The following is a 26,265-nucleotide window of genomic DNA, read 5'->3' on the forward strand; positions in this document are numbered from 1 at the left end:
ATTCTTCTTTGTAAAATGTTTGGAAAAATAATGTAACCTATTTATGTGAAATTACCTTGACTGTGTCTCTGATTTTATGGATTTGCATCAGATAAGCTGAAGGACACAGAGATAAAAAAAAAAAGAAGAAATGACACACATAGAAAGAGAAAAAATTATATTATATCAAATAATGTTTCCTTGTTCAAAAATAGCAATTCAGCAGGGGACATCTGCACGATAATTAATATAGAATAAATAAAATAAGTTTTTATTGACTTTGAAAGCATGTTTGTATGGACTGAACCTGATTGACAACTGACATTATCTACAGCCTAATTTGTGAATGTCTTTTTTTTTTTTTTTTTTTTAATTTTTTTAAGATGAACAAGTAGTAGGAGATGTCTCCAATAAAAATGTGTGAAAGAAGTTTTGACGCGTCCACTCGTCACCAGAGATTGTGACGGAGAAACTTTTTTTTTTTTAACGTGGAGTTTGCGCTTTCCGAGCGGCCTCTGAAGGCAACGTCAAGCCCTCCTTTGTATGGCGCACGCGCACAAAGGTAACTAGGAAGCCCAGAAGAGGAAGCAGGTTTGACGGATTATGTGGACACATCGGTGAGCGGAAGCAACCGCTTTCGATTCATCTGTTTTGGGGGTTTACGCGCCCCCCGGGGCGAAGAGCGGCTCAAGAAGATGAAAGGCTGACAGCTCGAAGGAGAAGTCAAACGCAATTCAACGTACATTTAAGCGTATGTGTCAAAAAAAACGGAGCGACCATGATGTCAGAGTGCGACCCGACGGAGACGGAGACCAGCGAGCCCGCCGCGTCGGACGCCGCGTCGGACGCCGCCGGCTCGGCAGCTGCGCCGGCGCTGGAGTCGAACTTTCCCGCAACAGACCCTCCGGCGGTTTTGTTCGACAGGAGCCGGATGGGTTTGGGGCTCGCGGCGAACCCCGGAGCCGCCGTCCGCATGTCGGACTCCCGTGAAAGCGTCCTGACCGAGCTGGAGACGGACGGCTCCGGGGAAGAGGCGCTGCTGTTGCCGTGCTCGGCCGGAGGCTCGACGTCTCCGAGGGGCTCGCATGAGAAGCGGAGCAGGCGGAACAGACACAGCTCGTCGTCGGATAAAGACACCTTGGCCTCCCCAGGTAAATATTCCGTATCATGGCAATCTTATTATAGTAAGTACCGCTTGGATAAACAGGCAGTTAAAGTCAGGACACCTGATACCTTGTTTTGTTTTGGTGCGTGCCATATGGTTGGGTGTTTGTTTTTTTTGTTTTGTTTTTTTGGACTCGTATGATTCATGCTTCAAAGGCGGATTACTGTCACGTGCCGAGATAACAGTGAATGCAACGTGGTCAAATCGATGTCATGTTATGCAAACACTCTGAAGGTTGCACTGGTGCTCCTCCTCTGGTGCTCCTCCTCTGGTGCTCCTCCTCTGGTGCTCCTCCTCTGGTGCTCCTCCACTCTGGGGCCCCTCCACTCTGGTGCCCCTCCACTGTGGGGCCCCTCCACTCTGGGGCCCCTCCACTCTGGGGCCCCTCCACTCTGGTGCTCCTCCTCTGGTGCTCCTCCACTCTGGGGCCCCTCCACTCTGGTGCTCCTCCACTGTGGGGCCCCTCCACTCTGGTGCCCCTCCACTGTGGGGCCCCTCCACTCTGGTGCCCCTTTCAAGGGTCCCGAGAACCACAACGTTGGGTATTCATATTGACTTGTTGCCTGGAAAAGTCGCCGGTCTTTAAGCAATCAGACAACGCTGTGAATGTTATAAAGAAAAAAGAAAAAAACCATCAATATATCTATTTTACTTCATCTTATCATCATGCATTGATCAGTTGCGGTGGGACTTTAACCTTGTGACCTGATCACTGCAGCCTTGCGCGCAGTTAACGGTGTGACGTCACTATAAAGAGCCATTATTCATAAATGTAAATGTAAATGTATTGTTAAACGTTGTGGATTAGTGCCGAAACACAATGAAGCAGGTCTTAAAGTTTCTGTGCAGCTAAAGACTCAACACTGCTGCTGCAAAAAAAAATACATTTAACATGATATATTTTGTGTGTGTAATGGATTATAATGTCAGTTACATATGCACATGACTTGGTTTTGGACTGGAGAAAGTCTAAAACCAGGAAAAAAAAACAAATACAAGGTGATCCAGTTGCCATGGAAGCGGCACATTTTGACCTAACAGCTAACTCGATTTAACAACACTCCTCCTCATACTGCCCACCTTATTTTATTTTACCCTGCAGTATCATTTATTTGAGTATCACCATTCATTCCTTTTGTACATTCATTTCTACGGGTCTGTTTCTACACCTATTGTTCGCCTGCCGCTCTTATCCGGCCCAGAAATCTAGGCCACAGGTAGAGACACCGACCCTGAATACGCAGGTGTTGGTCTCCCGTTTCCTGTGGCCTTTTCAGGACTATAGTGCTCAGGTCTAAAATGACAAAACTGCCTCGCTAATTAGTCGTCACGTATCGTCTCCAATGCAAAAACATGGCTTTTTTTTTTTCTACAAGTCATTGATTCAATTTAAATGCATCTAACCTTTGCTTTACTTGTACTTGCGCTCGTCTCTCACAACGGCCAACGGTGGCAGGAAACGGTGTTTATTTATCTGATATGAGGTTGCACAATATAATCTAAATTGATGCATTTTCAACAGCTTAAATAGAATGAAGTTTTTTAAAACATGAAGGTAAAATCAGATCAAATCTATGAGCTTGCAATGGCCTAAATAGACAGTTTGTTTTCCTCCGGTGTCTCCACTCATCCAAGCTGTAAGCCAGTTTTTTTTTTTTTTTTTTTTTTTTTTTTTTTCCAGCACAGCAGTGCTGTGACATGTCAAACACTCTGTGTGCACTGCAGGTCCCCAGAGCTCTGACTGAGCGCCCACTCCTGCTGTGAAAGAGCTTTCTAGGTCCCATTAACTGACCAGGACGTCTGAGATATTAAATATGCATGAGGCCGCCGTGCAAGCAGACACACAAAACACCCTGTAATCCAGTTCAGTGTAAAATGAGGGAATTTGTGGGGCGAGAAAACTGCTAAAATGTGTATTTACTTTCATTCTGGCCTTTTTGTGGGTGGGTGGGGGGGGGGTAATGGGGAAGAAGCAGGCGGGTGAGGAGGCATCGCTGCATCATGCAATGATATCATCATAGACTTTCATCACCAATGCAATGCAGCAGAAGCACATGTACATCCCTCATCATGAGACACACACACACACACACACACACACACACACACACACACACACACACACACACACACACACACACACACACACACACACACACACACACACACACACACACACAGGCGGTCTCCTGCTGTAAACCAGGGTCTGTCTGCAGAACTTTATCGTCATCTGTCTCTACCTACATCACTTTTATGTTCACTGTTCAATCAAAATAGGTTTGTTTTACAGTCGGCATCACCAAAATAAAAAAGCACAGAGTTGCCTTCAACATCTCTTGATTATCTTTTAGTTTAAACTATGTGTGCCAGTAACCAGTTAATGGGGTTTGTCTGGAGGTCCTGAGGGATGTTTTATTTAGAGCATGATCAGACCTACCGGTGCGACGTACTCAAGTAAGACTTGCTCTACTTTCAACTGTATGGTTTTAATTCATTTTTATATTCTGACTTGGACTAAGCTGGCACCAAATGGAGCTAAAAAAAACCCCACAAGTGCAGCCTCGTTTAAAACATGTTCGGCCCCAATTCTTTCTCACCTCCTGCACAAAACGTTTTAGGCTTTTAGAGAGAGACGTCCGTGCTCATGTTTCAAGATGTTTGGTTTGGAAATAAACTGTACTTGAAGACGAATGACCCGGTATGGTAACAAAGGCTCTGGAGGTATTTCTGAGGCTCCCCTGTTTGGGTGGGTTTTTTTTTTCAGGACTATAGGTGGGCCACATAACAAGGAAACTCTAACAACTATCTACTCTTTAATTAATCCTAACCCCCCCCCCCATGTAATATTTGTATATCTCCATCCATCTATTCTCTTCTTCCTCATTTGCATTTTTCATCTCTCCCTGGCCTTTCCAGTGAATTAGCTTCAAAGCTACCTTTTATTTCTCCTTATCTCTCTGTGACAAATGGCATGTTCACCGTCCCGCCGTCCCTTCCTCCAACCTTCCCTGCGTCTGTCCCTTCATGCCTCCCCCCCCCACCTCCCACCCTCTCCCCCCTTTCCACCCCGCTGTGACTTTTGTGTGACTAATACCGAGCATATGGAGCCTCTCTGTCAGCTGACTGTTCTGCCCCCCAGCCGGGAGGAGAAGTTAGACCATGGCAGGTCATGTGCCAATCATCACAGGAATAATTAGCACCTCAAATCCACCAGAGAGGAGTCACGTCCAGAGAATTATATTAAAGCTACGAGGCAATAGAAAAGACCTTTTTTTTTTTTTTTCCCCCCAGAAAATCAATCTTTTAGCATAGCGGCCACTTCACAACATTTTGGTTTGAATCTATTTACCAGCTGCAGCATCTCTGTGTGTAGTTGGTAAATTCTCTTTGTGAATTAAAATATGTGTGTTATAGTCCTGTTATAGACGCGCCACCTGTTTTTGCCCACCTTTCACCCAGTGGGTGATGGGAACGCTTGCAGCCTCCCACTTCCCACAACAGGAGACTTGGTTTCATGCATGAGATGAGGATGGTCCACATTGATCTTAAAATACATTGGGCTTCATCATAATTACCATTTTACCATTTAAGTTTCAGCACGTAATTTGTAAATAAGTAATTCTACCAATGTGTTTCAAGCATCTTTCTATTATTTTATTACCAGCATATTGATAGTTACATGATAAGTCTGTATAATTGTTCCATTCTTTAGGAGAATACCTTCCTCTTTAACTGCAGCACATTCTCGTTGCCTGAAAAGTACAAATGAATGTAAATAATGTTTGATTTATTCCCCTGCTGCTGTAGGTACCAACGGCGGGGACTTCAATCATTTCCCAGAAGATCCTGAGTTTGCAGACATTATCCAAAGGGCGGAACAAGCTATGGAGAGCGGCGTCTTTCCAGAAAGGATTTCCCAGGGGTCCAGCGGGAGCTACTTTGTCAAAGACCCAAAAGGGGTGAGCGGCGGGAATCATACACGAGAATGGGATGAGGAAAAGAAAAGATCATATTTAGAAGAGGAAATATGCCAAAATGTGTAACATTAAGGTTACTTTTGTGTGGGTCGGGTTTTCTCTGGAGCCGAGTGCAGCCATGCGATGCTCTCGCCGATGACAGATAGCCAGCATCACATGATTAGCATCACATGATTAGCATCACATTACCAAGTAACTACGGGGAGAGGATGTCGATCCCTGTCGCATTACATTTGTATTATATACTTTGACTCTGTGTTGTTTCATCGTGGTGAAGTTATGTCCTATTCTCTTAATGTTGTTTTTTTATTCTATTTTCTGGCGTGAGACACTTTTATGTGGAATTGCATTGTTTGACTTGTTAATATTCCTCTTTTTCTTTGACAGAAAATCATTGGTGTTTTTAAACCAAAGTCAGAGGAACCTTACGGTCACCTGAACCCCAAATGGACCAAATACTTTCACAAGGTACGCCGTGTCACATGTCAAACATGTCTGTAAACAATCTGAAGGAGTACAAGCAGACATGCTTTGTTTCAGGTTACACCGTTGCTTTTTTATTTTTTTTTTTTTTTAAATTTGTTTTTATCTCATTGTCTCGTTTATTTTCTTAAACTACAGAACAGTTAGCACCAGAATATGAAGTCACGTTAACATCTGCATCTCCAAAACTCCCTCCGTGTCCTTGTCTTCCTCGTCAGCTGTGCTGTCCGTGTTGTTTCGGCCGAGGCTGCTTGTTGCCTAACCAGGGTTACCTCTCGGAGGCCGCCGCCTCTCTGGTCGACACCAAGCTCGGCCTCGGCGTGGTGCCGAAAACCAAGGTGTGGATCTCGGAGCACGGCCTTTCTATTCCTGTGTAGAGATTTTGAGTCAACAACATGGAAGCAAACTCTGAAGGTGGATTCGTGTTAACTGATTCGTGCTGACTGAGTGTCTTCCTGGTTGTTGTTTTCCAGGTGGTGTATTTGGCCAGCGATACGTTCCACTACAACGCCATCGACAGAGCGAAGTCCAGAGGGAAGAAGTACGCGTTAGAGAAAGTCCCCAAGGTGGGTCGGCGTTTCCACCGAGTGGGACTTCCACCCAAGGTAACGGACCGGTACTCCTTCGGGGTCTAATGTCACCAACTTCACGCTGTTTACTGGAAGCAGTTCTTGAGGAGTGTAAAGTCTTCTCTTCTTCATTGCTGTCTGGTGTATTTGGTCATTTGGTCATTCAGTTCCTCCAGAGTTTTTTTTGTGATTGTTGAAATGATAAATACTTGATTTTTTTTTGTTTGTCAAAAATTATTGATGCAATGTGTGAAGCGTTGGGATTGGCAACTATTTAAAGTCAAAACAAAACTCATTATTTTTCTAAACTACTACGTGATAAAGAGTTATGTGTAATCACTTCCTCACGATAATCTCACTGCACAGAAATAACCAGGAATATAGATTGGTTGATTATGCATTAATTATTGCTATTGCAAGATCACGTTTTCCCGTTGGGACTGTTACAAAAACTGTGTAAAGCTAAAATGATGTCTTCACATATACACTAGCTGAATACAAAAGGTGTCTCAGCGAGTGGAGGTCTCAAAATAGCTGCTGATTCAGCATTTTTATAGGACTGCATAACGCATCAAGACACAGTCTATTTTTGTGTTTTCTAAAAAAGACATTTGTTCAAATAAGTAGGTCAGAGGAAGCCAAAATGTCTTTTCTGCTTTGAATCGTGGTGCTTTCAAACACGGAATATTTTTTTAATTTTTTTTTTGTAAACTGTACTCGCGTACCAGTTTTAGCTTTTACTTACAATCGTGTGTAACATCTTGTTCAGCTGCCCGTTTGGTCCTCTGGATGAATCATAGCTTTTGAAAAGGGGTGGTTAGAAAAAAATGTTAGCAGGAAGTAAGAGCGAGGAATCTGGTGTCGTATTTCAAAGTGCACCGTGGCCGACATCGTGTGTGTGTGTGTGTGTGTGTGTGTGTGTGTGTGTGTGTGTGTGTGTGTGTGTGTGTGTGTGTGTGTGTGTGTGTGTGCGCGCGCATGCCTCCAGGTGGGCTCCTTTCAGCTCTTTGTGGAGGGATACCGCGAAGCCGACTTCTGGCTGCGGCGCTTCGAGGCCGAGTCGCTGCCGGAGAACATCAGGAAGCAGCTGCAGTCCCAGTTTGAGCGGCTGGTGGTGTTGGACTACGTCATCAGAAACACAGGTGGGGGGTGTGTGTCTGTGTTGACATGTTAAAGCTGTCCCTGAATGTTTTCCTTCTTCCACAATGTTTTTTTTTTTTTTTTTTTTTTTTTGCTTGTTTATTGTGTTTGCACTTATGTTATATTTATTTGTAGTAGACCGCTGCTTGATCTCACTTTACCCACTTACTACATTTCATTTCTTTCTACTTTTATTCTCGTCTTCCTCCTCAGATCGAGGGAACGACAACTGGTTGATCAAGTATGAGAAGCCGGGAGAAGGAGGAGGTGACGGACAAAAGGTGAGCTTGAATCAACATGTACTGAAGGAGTGTTTCAGACGGTCTGCAAAGTACATCTTCACTCCGCTTCACACCGTTCAGCTGCACGAGCGCTGGTGTTATTTTCATCCGCGGTCACAGTTCATTTTATTTTATGTCTGCAAAGTGATTTTATTTAATGTTTTTATTTTCCGACAGACACGTTTATACACTAATTCACAGACAAACACACACATAAGCAGACGGTAGCTTCGATATTACAGGTCTGGAAATAACCCCGATGACCTCACCAAGCAGAACACAAGAGGACGGCCTATCATCAATCACTATTTGCCTCGTATTGATTAATGAGGAAGGTTGTCATATATATCTGTCTAATTAATGAATCGCCTCTTTTGAGCGATGATCAATAAGCCGCCCGGCCGTCGGTCATTAATATTTCCCTCTCCGATCTTCCCGTCCTCCTCGCTGCAGGATGCTGAGTGGCCGGAGAACAGCCCGGACTCCTGCATCAAGATCGCAGCCATCGACAACGGCCTGGCCTTCCCCTTCAAACACCCCGATGAATGGAGAGCCTGTACGTTCATCACTTCATTTGATTTGGCACAAATTAAAAACACACAAGATTTTACAAAATAAAAACATTAACAAAAAAATATAGGCTACGACAATCACAGCAAAAACAAATCTCTAACTCCCTGTAAAACCACCCAATTACTTTTTTTTTTTTTTTTAATGGCTTAAATAAACAAGATACAGCATGTTTATTAGTGATTTTTACCTTCAGACAGTCAGTTTAGTAAAGTTTAATATTTACTGTACAGATGTTATATTGGAACCTGTTATCTGAACTCCTGTCATGAAAAGCAAATAATTTCCATCTCATACATTTATTTATTTATTTTCTTTTTAAATACAGTAGTTTACTCATTCAACTCAGTCAGCCATTTAAATTTGGGTAAACCCTTTCTTAGCACTTTTAAACAATCAATTATCTTGCTTAAGGTAGATGTGTGAAAAAAAAACACCTATTAACATCTGCAGCTTTCCAGTTTTCCATCCTCTTATCTTACAAAGTTGACGACATATATTCAATCCATTTTTTTTTCCAAATTCTATTGAATGTGTCCAATTCCACTCGGGTGTAGAAAGTCAGCTTTTCCTTTTCAACAATCAAATCGTTAAGAAATAATTAGTCTTTTTATTTTTATTTTCTCCATGATGGTCTCGTCAGTCAGAATTCTGGCAACAATTAAAGGACTTTTTACAGTAAATACAAACAACACGGAAAACAATGACAGTGTAAAGCAGCTCTACACACTAACTAGACAGGAAAATAAAGTCTGAGGCTGTAGTGGGGAGGAACAGCTGTTTATCGTCATGCATGTTGGGATGAGGAGTAACTGTTGAGTTGCGTCCCTCCATCAGATCCGTTCCACTGGGCGTGGCTCCCTCAGGCTAAAGTGGCCTTCTCCCAGGAGACCCGGGAGCTGGTGCTGTCCCGCCTCTCCGACATGAACTTCGTCCAGGACCTCTGCGAAGACCTCTACGAGATGTTCAAGGTACAGAAAAAAAAAAAGAAAAAAAAACATTAAAAGGTTGGCCGTGTTCCTAGACCCTAAAAGATGGAGATTAAAATGTAAAACTGACATCACTCATTTTATTTGCCTGCAGACAGATAAAGGTTTCGACAAAACCATGTTTGAGAGACAGATGTCTGTAATGAGAGGACAGGTGAGTTGGTTCTATTTTTTCTTCTTCTACCTTTTCTCCTTCCCTGTTGTGTCCTCTATTTTGTATTTTTTTTTGTCCGTTTCCTTTTATATTCTCCCCGTGCTCTTGTTTTTTTTTTCCCTCTCCCACGGCCTACTTTCTCTCATGTTCACCGTGTGCTCTGTAAACTCACTAACACACATCTCAGCTCACCTTTGTGTTCTCACCTCTTGTCGTTCTGTTCCGCTCTCACCTTCAACATCTGTTTTTGTTTACGTGTCTTTGTTGTGTATTTGCCAAACATGAGTGGTCAAAAGAGGACGGCAGCACACACTTCTCTCATAAAAGCCTCTTTTTTTAAAAACATTTTTTTATGTAGTTTCGTCAGTGAGTTGAATTTTTTTCAGATATTTTTTGGACTATGAATAATTGATCGGCCATTTTTTGTTTTGTTTTTGGTGCTTTACCAAAGTCTCTGCATGAGTCACTGATAATAGTTTTGGACTAGCGGCTAAACATTTCAGATTTGATTTGCATGATCTGTGCTCCTTCAAACTGCAAGTTATAATCGCATTAATGATGTGTCTCGCATCTCTTTTGCATCGTGTTGTTTCCGTACTTCACGCTTGACTTCTGTTGGTTTCCAGGTGTTGAACCTGACCCAGGCGCTGAAGGACGGGAAGAGCCCGATCCAGCTGGTGCAGATGCCGCGGGTGGTGGTGGAGCGCAGCCGCTCGGGCGGCCAGGGCCGCGTGGTAACCCTGGGCAACGCCTTCACGCAAACATTTCACTGCAAGCGGCCCTTTTTCTCCTCTTGGTAGTCGGAGAAAGGCTGAAAGAGGGGAGTTTAGGAGAGACTTCTGCAACCGCTCTGTTTTCTGGGTTCAAACCTGAAACGAGGGAGGGACGAAAATAAGAGAGAAGATGAGATTATCACGCTGGGAACTGTTCGTATTTGTCCCTGCGAGGAAAGAAGTAAAAAAAAAAAGGGGAGACGTGAATGATAGAAAATAAGAGGAATCCTTTTTTTTGTGTGGAGAAATTGACTTTAGGCCTAATCCTCATTCTGTGAAGAGGGTGCAGAGATTAGCATACCGCTGTCTCCCAGAGAGACCTTGGGGCTGTTTGTGGTTACCATGGTGACTTGATTGGATAATCGGCTTTTTCACAGAGGTGGGCTTTGTTTATTGTTAGGAAGCAGAAAGGTTTTTTTTGTTTAACCCACCCAAAGTACCTACTGAAGTCTGATGCAAAGATCTCTTTGTGGGGTATTGGCCAAAGAACAAACACTTAACATACCGCAAAGTAACACACATGTGGTCCAGGAGTGTTTGGGAATCTGAAGGAACTGCTTTCACTGATCTCTCCAGAAAGAGAGTTTTTATTTTTGAATTTTTTTCTCCCGGTCGACATCGGTCCAAAAAAAAATATTTGCTTTGCCTTGTAGGAAACACAGATGTGCACTTGCTCTGCTGAAGGTGTTTGCCCCCCCCCCCCCCCCCCCCCCCCCCCCCCCCCCCCCCCCCCCCCCCCCCCCCCCCCCCCCCCCCCCCCCCCCCCGGGGGGGGGGGGGGGGGGGGGGGGGATTGGTTCCAGCCATCGTTGGTCTTTGTACCACATCTGTCGAACAAACCCAAACCCAGTGTCTTCAACTCTCAGTACTGCCAAAAGCTGTTTATCGAAGGAATATTAAAAAAGCCTCAAGTAAAGGATATTGTTGAAACTTGAATTTAAGAAGGAGGAGGAAGACTTGGAATAAACACTCTGCTTGAATGTAACCTGTTTACGGTTTCTACACAGATTCTCGCTCCTTAACATTTCAATACAAGGAGACGCTGTCAGAAATAGACTCCTCATAACAAAGAATGTATTTGTTGTTGAACATGTATTTTAAATGCTGGCAAGCAGCTTTCTCTCGAACCTTGTGGTGTGGGTGTGTGTGTGTGGGAGGGGGGAGGGGTTAGGGGCAGCTCCCGTCCCCCCCTTTACAATATATTGTATGAAGACGAAAAATCTAAATTGAGGACAATATTTCACAGTTTGCTCGATGCCGTTGTGTTTTCGTATGTATGCATCTTGAAATTTTTATTCCAACTCAGTGATTGTATGAGAAAAGCTGTATATTTAACAGATAAAAAATAAAATTTGGCAAATTCAGATCTTTGTTTTGGTCAATTTTACATGTTACGGTTTCAAAGAAAAAGCTCATTTGAAGGTATAAAGAATGAAACACATCGGATGGTACTGATTTGTAGCTCTGGGACGACTGTGTTCGTTTCAGCCTGGTGTTACTCCAAAGTGTACTTTGGTGAGGCCGATAGTACCCGCATGCGTCATCGCCGGGTGGTAGGCTGACACGGAGCCTCGCTTAACACTGCCCTCTTGTGGAAAACTGTCCCTACACAGCCACAGGTTAAAAATACTCCACATGAAAATGAGATCTTTTAATCTTTTTTTTAAGTGACAATCAGGTCACAACAACCTAACATAAAGTTTGTCTTCCTGATTCTGTACACTGCTTGTATACTTCAGAATTATTTGTAAAAAAGTAGGCCTCTACTTTAGTTTGACTTCCCATTTGAGATGGACATCAAAGAGCCTAGTCCTCTATAGGTTTTTGACAAAGACTGTATATAAATGTGGAGTTAGCTTCCAGGTCTGTTGCAGAAGTGCCATAAGCTGCAATACCACCGAGTACCACTGGAGGTTGGGTTCAAAAAGCCTCCATAGACTCATAAAAATGTTCAGTCAATAAAGTGTCTCCACCAGTTATCTCGGATGATCCAACGAATAACACCAATGTTTTGCTTTTGGTCTAAATTTTGCCAAAAGTAGGACAGGTATACAAGGACAGAACAGCGCCCCCTGTGGAGAACATGCAATCTGCTAAATGTGTGTAAGTCACTGAGAGCACCATAGTATCGAGAAGAACAAAATACAAATCTGTCTTCGTAGTCCACAGTTTTTCACAAATTATTAATACTTGTGTATTACTTGTGCCGATAACTTAACAATATAAATCATGTCACAAATCCAGAATCTGCAAGTAAGAGTTAACTTTATGTAAAAGACCTGCTGGGAAATTAAACATTTGTTTTAATTATTAAATAGGAATACAAAAGTGATATCGGTTATAAAATGTTATGTTATTATCATGTTTTTTTAACGAAATGTCTGATAAGGCTCATAAAATCTAAAGTTCTTATGTTTCAATTTTTTCAATATGTCAATCACCAGTTAAATGCAAAAAATAATCTAACTTTAGAAAACTCACTTCCTTTGAGGGAATCTCTAAAGGAGATTGAACCCCTGACTTAACTTTTAGCTGACACACATCTTTGAAGTTGTGCCTGTTATGTGGGGGTTTTTTTTGTCTCCACTAGATGGCGCGCGCGAGCAGGTTCAGTTCAAGAGTGGCTCGCGGGCTGCGGCGCACTTCAAGGCTCTGAGTTTAGTCGTTCCCAAAACGAAGTGATGTCCAGTCATATGACTGTCAACATTTCTCCAGACACCGACGCCTCGGCCATGAGTTAAATCTAAACAGAGCTCTGAGTGCCAGCTGGAGGAACATTTTTTTCATAACCGGAGACTGTCGACTTTTATTCAAGGTGTCAACACAGAGAAGCAACCTGGATGTTTTTCACATGATCATTTAATATGACTTCATGAAGGGGTAAAGAACCATCTATCCGAGCTTCCTGACGCTGGAAATCCATCACAATGAACTCGTTTTTACTCGCAGCTGTGTTTCTCCTCGCGCACTCCCTCGCCGAACCCGCGCGCTCCGACAAGTGCGACTCCCGGTGCGACGTGAGCTCGTGTCCGAGCCCCAGCTGTCTCGGCGGGTACGTCCCGGACAGATGTAACTGCTGCCTGGTGTGTTCGCCGCGCGAGGGAGACCCCTGCGGCCGCAGGAACGACCTGCCCTGCGGGGACGGTCTGGAGTGCAAGCCGCTGGCGGCGGGGAAGCGGCGCGGCTCCAAAGGGGTCTGCCGGTGCAAGATGGGGCTCGAAGTGTGCGGAAGCGACGGGAAAACGTACGGTAACGTGTGTAAGATGAAAGCAGCCGGTCGTAAAGCTGCGCACAAGGGGAGAGCCGCAGTCAGCCAGGCGCACAAAGGACCGTGCTCGCCTCCGGACGCAGGTAGGACCGCCCGACCTCCCATCCGGAGGGTGGAAGTCATTACATAGAAGTACTGGATCCAACTTTTGATCACACAGATGCACTTTAAACGTTGATGACTTACTTGTATAAAGTGTGCTGCGTGGACATGAAACAGCCTCTTTACGGTGTAAACCACTCCAAAGCCAAACTAATTACAGACCCTGCATGTCGTGTCTTGACTTAAACTGCAGTTCCTCAACGCCACAACATCAAAACCGCAACTGGAAAAAAGCTGCAACGACCAGTCAGTTATTTTCAGATAAATCAGAAAATGAATCGCTTTTTTTTTTTTTTTTTTTTTTTAAAGCAAAAACAGTCAAATATTCTCTGATGTGAGTTTATTTAATTTCAGTGTGTGGTTTCTTCAACTCAGTATTGTGTTAAACTGAACAATTTGGGGTTTTGGTCTGACTGAAAACCTAATTTAAGATGTCACAATGAACTCTGGGGACCTGCGACAGAAATACACTCCAAGTATTTGAAATGAAATCTATAATTGAAGCCCACTTTAATATTCAAAATTTACAGAACTAGTGTTTAATCTTGCACTTGTGTGTGTGTGTGTGTATTAATGCATTAATGCAGTGTGTTCTTCATGTCGGTGCAGGTCTCTCGCTGCTCCATCCCAGCAGCCCTCGCTACAAGTTCAACTTCATCGCTGATGTGGTGGAGAAAATAGCTCCTGCTGTCGTTCACATTGAACTGTTTGTAAGGTTTGTGTGTGTGTAAATGTGTGTTTGTGTGTGTGTAAATGTGTGTTTGTGTAGCGAGAGGAACTTTCTTTAACATAAAAAAGACACGCCAGTTTTAACACGTTAACTTTTATTTTAACCCCAAATTAAAAGCTGCACATTTGCGTTCTTTGTTGAAGCCTAATAGTTTAATCTCGTGTGAAAAATCTGGAAAGCAAACTAAGAAGTAATAATAATAATAATAACAATAACAATAATAACTATGCTGTTCAATAGATTTGCAGCTTCCTCTGTAAACTCGGGAACTGATACGTATGTGAGATTTCAGACTCGTATATGAATTTTCTAGGTGCTTAAAGTCCTGCGGGGCCTTTTAGGTTAGAGGTCAAAGGTCACTTCACAGGAAACGTTGGATCGGTCTGATAAAAGTGTCTCCACCAACCTGCTGCTTTGTCTTCTCTATTATCAGCAGAATAAAATCAGGAATCCAAAGCTTGTGACAACGAGGATGCAAAAAAATATCTACAAGCAAAATACATGATTTCTGCCAGTATATCAGCCCTCGTCTTGTTTTTAATTTCTCTCTAGACATCCTCTCTTCGGTCGCCAGGTGCGTCTCTCCAGCGGCTCCGGTTTCATCGTGACCCACTCGGGCGTGATCGTGACCAACGCTCACGTGGTGACCACGGCCGCCGCGGTGACGGGGAGGCCCCAGCTGCGCGTCCAGCTCCACGACGGCGACGCGTACGAGGCCGAGGTCCGAGACGTGGACAGGAAGGCGGACATCGCCACCATCGAGGTCAACCCGCAGGTACCGAGCTTCGTGACTGGCACTTTTACAAGTCGAAAGAAAACGGGAGCAGAAGTTAAAACGCGTCCTGACGGTGGATCGGTGCCGACCTTCGGACGGGTTTTTTTTTTTTTGGTTTCTGCCAGACGTTTCATAAGACGGGCGGGAATACTTTCATCAACGCTGGCTCTGTGACTCACAGACGCGGCGCTGATGTGCGTATTCTCACACCCACATCTCAAATACTTGGAGGGTTTTGTAAGCTTTCAGCCCCCCCCGGTGTTTCCTTCTGTGTGTTTCTGAGCAGAAGAAGCTCCACGTGTTGTCTCTGGGCCGCTCGGCCGACCTGAGGCCGGGGGAGTTCGTGGTCGCCATCGGCAGCCCGTTCGCCCTGCAGAACACCGTCACCACCGGCATCGTCAGCACGGCGCAGAGAGACGGCAAGGAGCTGGGCATCAAGGACTCGGACATGGACTACATCCAGACCGACGCCATTATTAACGTGAACACGCACGCAGATACAATAATATACACCTGGATGTATGCACTACTGTAATTTCTTGTCGCGCTTTGACCCTAAAAGGATTTTTATTTTCGTATCTTTCACATGTGTGAGAAGTACGGCAACTCTGGAGGACCTCTTGTCAACTTGGTGAGTCCGGTGCTCCCACCAAAACAGACCGATCCAACGTTTCCTGCCAAGTGACCTTTGACCTTTGACCTAAAAGGCCGCCAGAACTTTAAGCACTTGGAGAATTCGTATGCGAGTCTGAAGTATCACATACGTATTGGTTCCCAAGTTTACGGAGGAAGCTGCGAGTCTGTTGAACAGTACAGTTATCATCCTTCTATATTTTAAACCCTGGACAGTAAATTCCAGTTTAGTTTTACGTATTAAAAACAAATTAAACGGAGCTAAATACGAACTAAATGAAAAGACAGTATCGGTTTTAGAAACGGGTTTATTAGCAGATTTATACAAATGCAGTTTTACAGTTCCTACGAGCTTTTATTCAAATCGCCGCGCGACCCTCTCCGGCACTCGTCACGTGAGACAGAATAATTCGGCCCGTCGGTTTGACTTCCTGTTCTGTGTACGATCGTGTGTTCTTCTCTTTCAGGACGGCGAGGTGATCGGCATCAACACTCTCAAAGTGACGGCGGGGATCTCCTTCGCGATCCCGGCGGACCGGATCAGCCGCTTCCTCAGCGAGTCGCAGACCAAACACGGTAAAGGTGGGCGTCGCCCTCCCAACGCGTTCACCGATTGAAGCGTTGATCTTTTCGGTGCTCATCGATAACATCTCCTCCCAGTTAACGCCGTCGTGCCGGAAAGGACTCGACTGCAGAGACGACTGACGCAGGAGCCGCAGTCGGACGCAGGTGAAGAGTTACCGACGAACCGACGCTGGTCGTCATGGCAACATTACGACTGCTTACACGTATGAGGAATGCTTTTGTGTCGTTTTCAGAGGTGTCAGAAGCGCAGAGATATTTTTTAGGCGTCAGGATGATCACAATCACCGAAGGGTGAGTCGTTACGTCCACACATCGGAAGCAGAAATGTATTTTTGAGTGAGATAAGGATGGACTTAGTTAGTTGTGTGTTATTAGCATCAATACGAAGCAGTGGGACTCTGGTTTTGTCATTTGTGCCTCAGTCTCGTCGCAGAGCTGAAACATCTGAACCCAGACTTCCCCGACGTCAGCAGCGGAGTTTTGGTGCAGCAGGTCATACCTAACACGCCAGCAGAAAAGTATGCTCACACACACGTGCAAAAAAAAACAAGTGTACACACACACACACACACGTTTGCAAGCTATTCTTGTGAGGACGTTGCATTGACTTCCACTCATTGAGCAGCAGCCTAACCCAAACAGCAACTTTAAAAACAGCCAATTCATACTTCAACTAACCTCGAGGCCTGCTGCGAGCGGAGACTGTAGCGTCCCCAAAACAAAGCACCGCCTTTGCACAATCTGATTTTTGTTCTTTTCAAGCTATTAATGAATGGAATAAACTCTGCGTCAATCTAAAAACCCTCTTTTTCCCCGCAAAGATTTAAAAAATTTGACAACCTGTCTGTCTTCACAACTTTTGTATGTGCGTAATATTCTGATGTTTTCCCCCATTAAGTGTATCTCGTTGTGTCCGTATGTGTGGGCTATAATATCACCTTATTATGAAGTGATGACCTGTTATTTAATCCATACGAGGCCCTCCAGCGTACCTCATATCGAGCTCTCGACCACAGTTTCCTTCCTCTTCCGTTGTTTTTCAGCGGAGGGATTAAGGACGGCGATGTCATCGTGAAACTGAACGGAGAGCTGGTTCGAACCACCGACGACGTGCGCGAGGTGCTGCGGAGCGACCGGCCGCTCCTGCTGGAGATCCACAGAGGCGACGCCGACCTGCTGTTCAACATCCACCCGCGGCCGCTGCTCCGCTGAAGAGCAGGACGCTCAAGTTGTTTTGTGAACGGGAACAAATCCACAGACAGTGTGCTGCGAGGAATTATGAATACACTTTATGTGGAAACATGAAGTGAAGTTGGATGGTTTTAGTTCCGATTTTTGATTAAAACAAGAATTTGTCCGATGATGTAAATTTTATTTGAATTTGCCAACATTTAAAAAAATTTTTTTTTTTTAGCTTTGCTTTGGAGTTACAGTAGTTTATTACAAACACCCAAAATACTTCTGAGTACAATCTACTGCACTGATACTGAAAGAGTTTCAGAATAAAAGCCTCCAAAGAAAGGATCCGTACGGCCGTCTGTCTGTCTACATTCAGCAGCTGTTGTCCAGAAGGCAGGTTCCACTCCTCGGTTTATGTTTTCTCATTCCTCCACTTTCCTCCATGTCCTGAAAAAAAAGATGCCCCCCCTAACTTAAACAAACTTAAGCCAACACACACACACACACACACACACACACACACACACACACACACACACACACACACACACACACACACACACACACACACACACACACACACACACACACACACACACACAGCAAAGTCCTGTTACTGGAGGGAAGGGTCACTTTTCTCCTCTCCTGTTTTGGTAATGGAAATTCTCATGCAGAACATTATCTGAACCTTGAGGCGACGCACTCTGGCTTTAAGACAGGAATTCCTCGCACAGCTATTTTGGTTGTTGGTGTTTTAGATCATTTAAATGCAGCCTGAAGTACTGACGGTATATAACGTGGCCGCATTTGCTTCAAAGCAACATGAAATGCAATTAAAGTTGACTGCCTGCTCGCTGGTTTTGGTATTCAGGTGATCAAAAGTGAGATTTTAACTTTCAAGTTTTTGTTGTGCTTTTTAATCAGCCAAAATACACGAGATCATAATGCAAAACGAAGAAGCAAAAATGCAGGACGATGAAGTCCATTTAACTTATTTTCTGTTTAATAAAACAAACTCTCACCGATGATGTCTGTGGTGATGGAAGAGGGAAGGTCGTTGCTTTTTCTCTTCATAAAATGAAAACAGACCGCAGTGCTTCCACGTGAGAGTGAAATGATTCAGCAGGTTTTTAATGTGGCGGGTTTATTCCCTGATGTACAAACTAGTTAACAGGATTTGCAAATCAATTCAATTCCCTTTATTGGCATGACGTTTGGATTAAAAAGTAAATCATAGAATATAAATGATAAAGTAATAAAGAGATTAATAAAATCTTACAATTCTGAAAAATGTCTTACTTTGTTAGCAGCTGTGATTATTTGGGTGAATTTATGAAGAAGTCTTCTCTAATTTGTTTACATTTTGAGCAGAAAAATAATTTCAGTTTCAACATCACCTGTTTCACATTGCGTTTCTTCTGTGTAGCCGTTGTCTTTCACGGTAACTCGTTTCAACGACAAGTTTGTGATCACTGATTCTATATTTGATCAGGGTTTGTCTTTTTACAGGATGTTTTATTTGCTAATTGAAATTGCAGCATTTTCTTTTTTCGATGAATTGATTTGAAATTTCCGCTGTGAATGAATTAGTCGCAGTGGCTTGACATTATGTACTATGTGAGGATACTGATGTCTCCTCCTGCGATGAAACAAAAAAAAAAAAAAGAAGAAATGACCCCCCCACTTGAAGTGTGCCTGTGTTGTGCACAGCTCATAAAGCGCACCCAGACAGACAATCCTTCCTGCTCATCGGAGCAAAGTCTGCACCGTGTTACTGTTGGCTGCGACAAAGACAGAAGCAAAAACGGGGGAACAAAAAGAAAAGAGAAGCCACTGGAACCACAAAAAGAAAAAGGACTCCCATTGTGGACAAATTACATCTCTCCCACCTTTAACTGGCTCCTCTGAGCTGCACTGACTGTGTGTGTGTGTGTGTGTGTGTGTGTGTGTGTGTGTGTGTGTGTGTGTGTGTGTGTGTGTGTGTGTGTGTGTGTGTGTCACTGACCCACTTGTTTGAGTGTGTTTGGTGTTTTCTGCTGTTACGTACAGCAGAGCAGCAGAGCAGACCGAGGACGCAGCTGTTAGTCCTTATAGAGACATTAAAACAGTCTCTGAGCTCAGGCAAATATAAACATCTCTATCTATCTATTACAGAGGCCACCTGTTTCCATCATACAATTATACATATATCTATTTCCACATCAGCCCCTCGTGTTTACATTGTAGATGAGTTCAAGATGTATAACTTGCTTAATGTGTTGCCATCTTGAGGCCAAATGGAAAGAAGTTTTTTTTTTTTTTTTTTTTTTTAATAATCCCATTTTTAAAGTCTCAAACGGACCACTAGATGGCGTGTCGGGTACAAAGATTTGCTCCTGACGTGGCAATTGCTCAGATGCTCAAATTATAAGACTACACTGCACATGAAGAGCTACTGAAGCAGTCTATAAATAACCCTGCTTTTCTGACTGGGGACTTTTGAAGTTAAAGTAGGAGGCACAGTTTTAGCATTTCAAACTGCATGCAGGATTCTCGTATAGATCTGCATTGAGAAGTGCTTTACTTCTTTAAATGCCCAAATACACTACTGTAACGCCTGATCTGTCATTATAAACTGGCAGAACAGTTTATTAACTGTTAAATCTCCCGTGGGATCTACAAACCTGGGTTTTCCTCCATCCAGTCCAAGGATTGCTGTAATTTGTGGACCATGTGGTGTAATACTTTTACCATGAAAAGTCACATTTATTGCTGAAGTATCTGATACTGATGATATTTACCCAACTAAGGTTAAACAACTGTATACTTTTTAGATTAAAGGAGGCAGAATAAGCAGATTTAGGGTATTTAGGTATCAGTTTTTATAGTCTTGTGAGGACTTGTCACTGATTGTTAGATTTCGTATGACTTGTGATCAGCCATGAGATGGAAACCACTAAAACATTATGTATAATACAGCAGCCCAGCAATAAATCTTCCCTTCATCAGGTTTATAATGTTAAGTTATTGATTTATTTCAATGCTCATTGAGACTGTAATTTGTAGTGTTGTTAAACTGCACTGAGTTATACTGAGTGGTGTTCCTAATATTTTGCTTTAGGGCTGACTGCTCTATTGGTTTTCTTTATGGCTGCTTCTTCCTGTATTTGTTTTTCTTGACTCTCCTCTCTAGGAACTGTTTTTAATTCGGACAAACATATGTGATCGACTCTGTGTTACATCAGAAATGTAATGGCCCTATTTTCTCAGTCAGTTATTTTACTATAAATGATGAAATCGTACATAAACACACAAACCAAACAGTTATCTAAGAGATTTGCCATATTTGTCTTTTTGTCTGCTTTTTCCCCCCCACTGTTTCAGGTTTCAATTTGAATCTGATATCTGAGTTTGGGAGTAATAAACTCTGAAAAAATAATAGCTAGGGATCTTTTTTCTTGTTTTAAACTTTGACTTTTGCACATTTAGCTCATTTTATAAAATAAACACTAAATGTTTCCGGGGATTTTAGTACACAAATACTGACAGTTTTTTATTTTTCATTTGGCCTTCAAGCCTTCCTGTTTGTCATATTCACTCCTCTTCCTCTCTTTTGATTAGCTCCTCTCCAGTGGTTCATTCAATGCTACCCACGCTTTTAGTCCTCGTCACTCACTATCTGAAAGAGTTCAAGGTGTGACCTTCGACGTCCAGGAGAGGCAGCCGTGGAGAATAATGGACCCTCAGCTGCCGTGTCACGTGTTCTCGGAGGGAAAAAGAAACGGTGATGACGTCCCTGAATGTTTTGTCAAGAAAGAGAGAAAGACGAGCAGACATTTATAGTAGGGAGAATCATAATGTCAAAACTGTGCGTCATCCGTGACCTGAGAGGCCGATGACATTTTGAATGCGCTTCATGGATGCTCATCAGCATCATCTCTCTGACGCTTGAAAACAAACACAGTACGCATGCTTTTCATGTGTTAATCAAGTGAACCGGCCCTGGAAGCATCCGCTATATGAGAGGGATACAAATACTGAATCGGTAATCTCTCATAATGAAAGAAAAGCCTCCTGATTTTGGATTCGTGGGTCCTCGTACAGTCAGAGGATGGTGAGTTAACAGATACAGATTGGGGCATTTGGTATGGCAGCTGAGCGATAGACAGCTTGGACTCAATTAAAAAAAACACCAAAAAAAAACTTTAAACCGCGGCGTTTGAGTTGGACAGGCCCCGACGACTTCCATCTGTCTGGAAGCCTCCTCTCACGGTTTGACTCGCTGCTCTGCTGATCAGAGCTACTGTGGGCAACTGACTGTCAGAGGACAGCAAGAGAAAGCTAGCAAAGTTTTTGGAGAGAAAATCAGGAAGTCTTTCAACACACCTCCCACGTCGACACACACAACCTCAACACATACAGCTACGGGCCACATCTTTCACACAATGAAACTCCACAACCGGGCAATTAGTCCTGGAAAAAGCTAAGTACATCCATGTGTTGCTGTGTTGAAGTCTACACTCCTTCCCCAAGTGTAATAAATTGTTTTACGCTGCATTCAAGTGCAAAACTGTACATGCAAGAAAACTCTAATTATGTGCTTTTGACAGCCACTTCAGAAAAATATATTTTCAACCAACGGCCGCATCATTTTTGGAGATTTAATGAGGGCTTGAATTCCCAGTGTTTTTCTCTGGACGTTATTCTGCCTGTCCACAGGACACTCTACACTTCAATACATCGGCTCAACTCTTTAAAATTGCGGTAACAATTTTCATGCATCTTTTTAAATTGTTAAATAAATCCCATGAGACTTTTTGAGTTGGATTTACCCCAATTAGTTTAGTCATCTTGGGTTTTTCTTTTTACCATAAAAAGCTTAATTAGGTTGAACCAACTTAATTCAAACCTTTTTGTGATATAAGTTGTCATATTATTTAATTAAAGTTACTCTAACTTTTTATTTTACTTCCATCCAACTCATAAATGAGTCGTAGCAATCATACTTTCATGATCAAACTGTTTATTATAATTTTTTTTGCCTGAATGACATTTGGTTTGATTGAAAGCAGCTGATTTAAGCGATTGTCTGGTGTGACTTCAAGGCGTCAATACTCCCACCTCAGCACTGAGGGGTTTTCTTCTTATTCTGCCAGCATTGTGTTGTAAAGTTAGTCAGTGAGCTCTGAGCATGATGTTCAGTATTCACTGTCTTTGATCTCTACCAGCTGGTCAAGGAAACATCGGGATGCTAAAAACGAAGTTTACGAGTTCGTCTATGTGGACCATTTCGTGCTGAGAAAGTAGTTTAAAGTCCTCTTTTGTGTGTTTCTTCTTCGTCTTGTAGAGCTTTTCCACTGAAAACAGCCTCCTGACAGCTCTGAGATTTACTCTCTGAAAGCGGCGAGAATAAAACAAAATCGTAACGCTGCGGCCAGGACGGCTAATCGTTTAGCGGGAGCTTACTGAGAGGCGAGCTGCAGATTCAGGTGGTAATTCTCTGAAGGTTTCCTTTTAGTTTTTCTGTTTGTGTACACATTAACACGTTTCATAGTGAGGTTAGTGTTGAGATTCTTTAAAAACGTTCAGAGTCAGAATCAGCTCTATTGGCCAGGTACAGTATGTTTACACATATAAGGAATTTGACTGCAGGTTGTAGCTTCTCTTTCAGCACACAGAAACAGACAGAAATAAATAGACATATATACAGCTAAGAAACAAATATACACCTAAACAACTAGACCAGACTAACTGCCTGCTGGCTGTAGCGCAAAGCACGGCATCAGTTATTTTTCAACTAACTCTTGGCAGGAACACGAACACGCATATTTCTTTCCCGAACTGTTGAACTATTCCTGTGAGATGTAAAATTATTTCAGTCAAGCAAAACTGTTGAGCAAAACTTTCAAAACAGACACAGAAGCCGGCGCTTTGCTGCGGTTTTTTACAGACATTCCTCAGAACTGGATGGCCTCGCGTACCCCCGACCTCGGAAATGAAAGACATGCACACGCTCAGAGGGTTTCCATCGCTTCAACCCTGATTTACATTAATCTTCCGGGCACTTACTCTAACCCCAATCAAAACTATATTTACCTAAAGCTAATCCAACCTAACCAAAATCGTTATCTGAAAATGGAAGAATTTCCTTTTCTTTTTGCTTTTTTTTCCCCCCCAAAAATACAGGCCAGTCTTCATATTGTGGTATTGTGGCTACATCATTTTAGGTCCCCACAACATATGTAAAACAAGAACACACACACGCATAAATAGTCGCACAGTCACACAGTAAAGTGAGCCCAGAAATTCTTTTGTCAGGGCTCCAGTGATAGCTAAATCCTGTGAGCCTCTTCCTGTCTCTCAACTCACTTTTCTTCTTTTTTTTTTTCTGGCATTCTGCTGACTCATGTGTTCAACGCTCACTTTCCCTGTCTCTCTCGTTCTTTATAAATCTAGTCTACAGCCTCTCCCCCTCATCCCTCCCCCCCCCCACACTCCTCTCATCTCCTCCTCTTTCTTACGCAAGCATTTCTTCTGGATTTTGAATAATTCAGCTGCATTTCTTCATCTCATGACCTCTGCGTGGGCGTGAGCGTGCGCTCTCACGTAGACAATATTAGAGTAAGTGAGTGAGTTGGTTAATTTCCTGTGTGTGTTTATGTGTGGAACCAGTCTTGGTGTTGGAAGAAACGGGGGTAATTGCCTCCTGCTGTCACTCTTTCGTTTGGTTTAATCTCCTAATGAGAACAGATCCTGCTGTGCCCGAGCGAGAGGACTCCGTATTTTGTGGGTAAATCTGTCACGCACACACCGAGACCAGCATTTCACTGTCGCTGGAGAAAATAAAAAAGGCTCCTCTCGTCTTGAATATTTTTTGCTTTTGGCTTGTCGGTTATATTTCAGATCGGTCACCCTGATAAACTTTGCTCTAGTTTTTCTTTTGGAAAGCAATCAGGTGGTGGTGACGTGCAGTGGTCACGCATGTTGTTTCCAAGATGCAAAGCAATGATGCCGTTAATGGATGCAGCATGTCGGGAGTGTCCTTTTGATATTTCCAAAAATCTGACATCTGGAGCACCCATCAGCCAAAGAAAACAGGAACTGTCATCTTGGATGAGTGTTAAGGAAATTAAACATATGTTCTCCAATGTCTGCCAATCAAACACAATTTTCACCTTTAAAAAAAGCTAAAACGAATCGAACTACGAGCCCAGTGGACAATAAACTGAAAGAAAATGGTTGATAGAAAAACAACAGCGTTTTTGAGTCGATGGCAAGACGTATTTTTCGTGCTAGTGATGGCAGCTGAACAAGGGATGCTGATTGGACGGTTGGACCATCGATCACTCCGTTTCTTTTCCTTTCAGGATACTTGGTAAATGGCGAGATATTTCTACCGATGTTGTCCAGATAGCAGCGATGGAGTCACACAAGATCTGCTCAATTCAAAACACTTTGTTCTTAAAGGCACAATTTTAGGGAAGCAAACCTGTAAAAAAATAAAAAAGAACACACAAACAAATTATTCACACATAAAAATGATCTCAAAACAAAAATACTACTATTTCAAAAAGAGACAACACAAATCCAAAGCTCGCCAACGTAACCCAAAGCTCCAAAGGCACTGCATGTCAAATCGAAGTTCATCAGTCTGGGATAAAACGCAACCATTTGTTTTGCACACAGACAAACTAAAACCTATTTCTCACGGCGTTTTCTAAAAATAGTTCAATAAGATATGTGGGGATCAAAATTATAAATAATTATATGCTAATCGCAGCTAGCGTGTTTAGTACTTCCTGTCCTTTAGGTCTGGGTAGGCCGGCCTAAATCTGAGCTCTGTGGATCTTTATGTTTTGTCATTTTATGGAGCGAATTATTATGTTTCCTTCAGAGCTGGTTTCTCTCCTTCACCTTCGAGAACACTGTTCGGTGTTATCAAGCCAGAAAAAGAGCGCCGACTTCATCAGCAGCACACACACTGTGCACACACTCGTTCTCCAGTCAAGCTCCCCGTACTGTGTGTGTGTGTGTGTGTGTGTGTGTGTGTGTGTGTGTGTGTGTGTGTGTGTATCTGGACATGTGAGTGTCTATGTGAGTTAACGTTTTCTCGGCGCAGCATTTGCTCTGTAGCTCAAAGGCCTGAGACCTATTTGTAGACTCGACACACACACACACACACACACACACACACACACACACACACACACACACACACACACACACACACACACACACACACACACACACACACACACACACACACACACTCAGCCATGACATTTTGGTTCCACTCTTCCTCACATCACGTCTCTTGTTGCTCCTCTCCTGACACATCGCCGTGCAGCTGTACTACAATGCGGGCGACATGCTACTAACACCTCGAACCAAACGCCTCGCTCCCGGGTCTTTGTCGTGCAGCGTTGAATTTTAACTGAGCGGACAGATCAGGGTCAGAGCTGCCAAAAGAAAGGGGGCGATTCTCTTCCCTCCGTCACTGCTTGTTGCCCGTAGAAGCAGTAAATAAAACTGCACACCCGGGGAGCCGGTTTGCTGGAACCAGCGTGTGATCCAATGTTGTGTCCTGTTTAAAATAGACCAAATTCACCTGCGGTGGGGGGGGGGGGGGAAACAACGGGGGGGGAGGGGGGGCGAGCATCCAGAGGACCGAGGAGGATGACATGCGTGCGGTGAGGATGCAGGCAGAAAGGGAGGTGGGGGAGGGGAGGAGAGAGGGGGGGGGCACACAGATGGATGCATAGCCTGGTGGACGGAGAATAAAATCATTACCTCACTTAAAGAGACAGGAATGAAGGCGAACTTGAGGGGGTGCGAGAGCTCCGTGTTGTGTTGCGGACCGTGGGAACTGGGATGTTACGTAATGGCAGACATACTCACTGCGTACATACATAGTCATACAGCCGGGGGCCGCTCG

At 43.5% G+C, this 26,265-nt stretch overlaps 2 protein-coding genes across 2 annotated transcripts; both read left to right on the top strand.

The window, feature by feature from the left end:
- The first annotated feature begins 561 nt into the window (after positions 1-561).
- Positions 562-10,859, top strand: pi4k2b (phosphatidylinositol 4-kinase type 2 beta). The gene is made up of 11 exons (XM_069704929.1): positions 562-1,130; positions 4,952-5,103; positions 5,509-5,589; positions 5,823-5,942; positions 6,078-6,209; positions 7,162-7,315; positions 7,527-7,594; positions 8,048-8,150; positions 9,002-9,135; positions 9,248-9,307; positions 9,934-10,859. The coding sequence occupies exons 1-11, from the start codon at positions 758-760 to the stop codon at positions 10,105-10,107; spliced, it is 1,551 nt and encodes a 516-aa protein (XP_069561030.1). The 5' UTR covers positions 562-757; the 3' UTR covers positions 10,108-10,859.
- A 1,918-nt stretch (positions 10,860-12,777) lies between these two features.
- htra3a (HtrA serine peptidase 3a) lies at positions 12,778-17,958 on the top strand. Its single transcript, XM_069704884.1, has 10 exons — positions 12,778-13,430; positions 14,059-14,164; positions 14,732-14,954; positions 15,241-15,435; positions 15,553-15,585; positions 16,055-16,163; positions 16,248-16,316; positions 16,406-16,463; positions 16,595-16,690; positions 17,216-17,958. Exons 1-10 carry the CDS (start codon positions 13,007-13,009, stop codon positions 17,382-17,384), a joined length of 1,482 nt encoding a protein of 493 aa, XP_069560985.1. The 5' UTR covers positions 12,778-13,006; the 3' UTR covers positions 17,385-17,958.
- The last annotated feature ends 8,307 nt before the right edge of the window (positions 17,959-26,265 follow it).

Source organism: Brachyistius frenatus, unplaced genomic scaffold (genome assembly GCF_029030835.1).
Source record: "Brachyistius frenatus isolate BFR_SWC_R1_liver_20210118 unplaced genomic scaffold, ASM2903083v1 Contig_53, whole genome shotgun sequence".
Taxonomy (NCBI): Eukaryota; Metazoa; Chordata; class Actinopteri; family Embiotocidae; genus Brachyistius; species Brachyistius frenatus.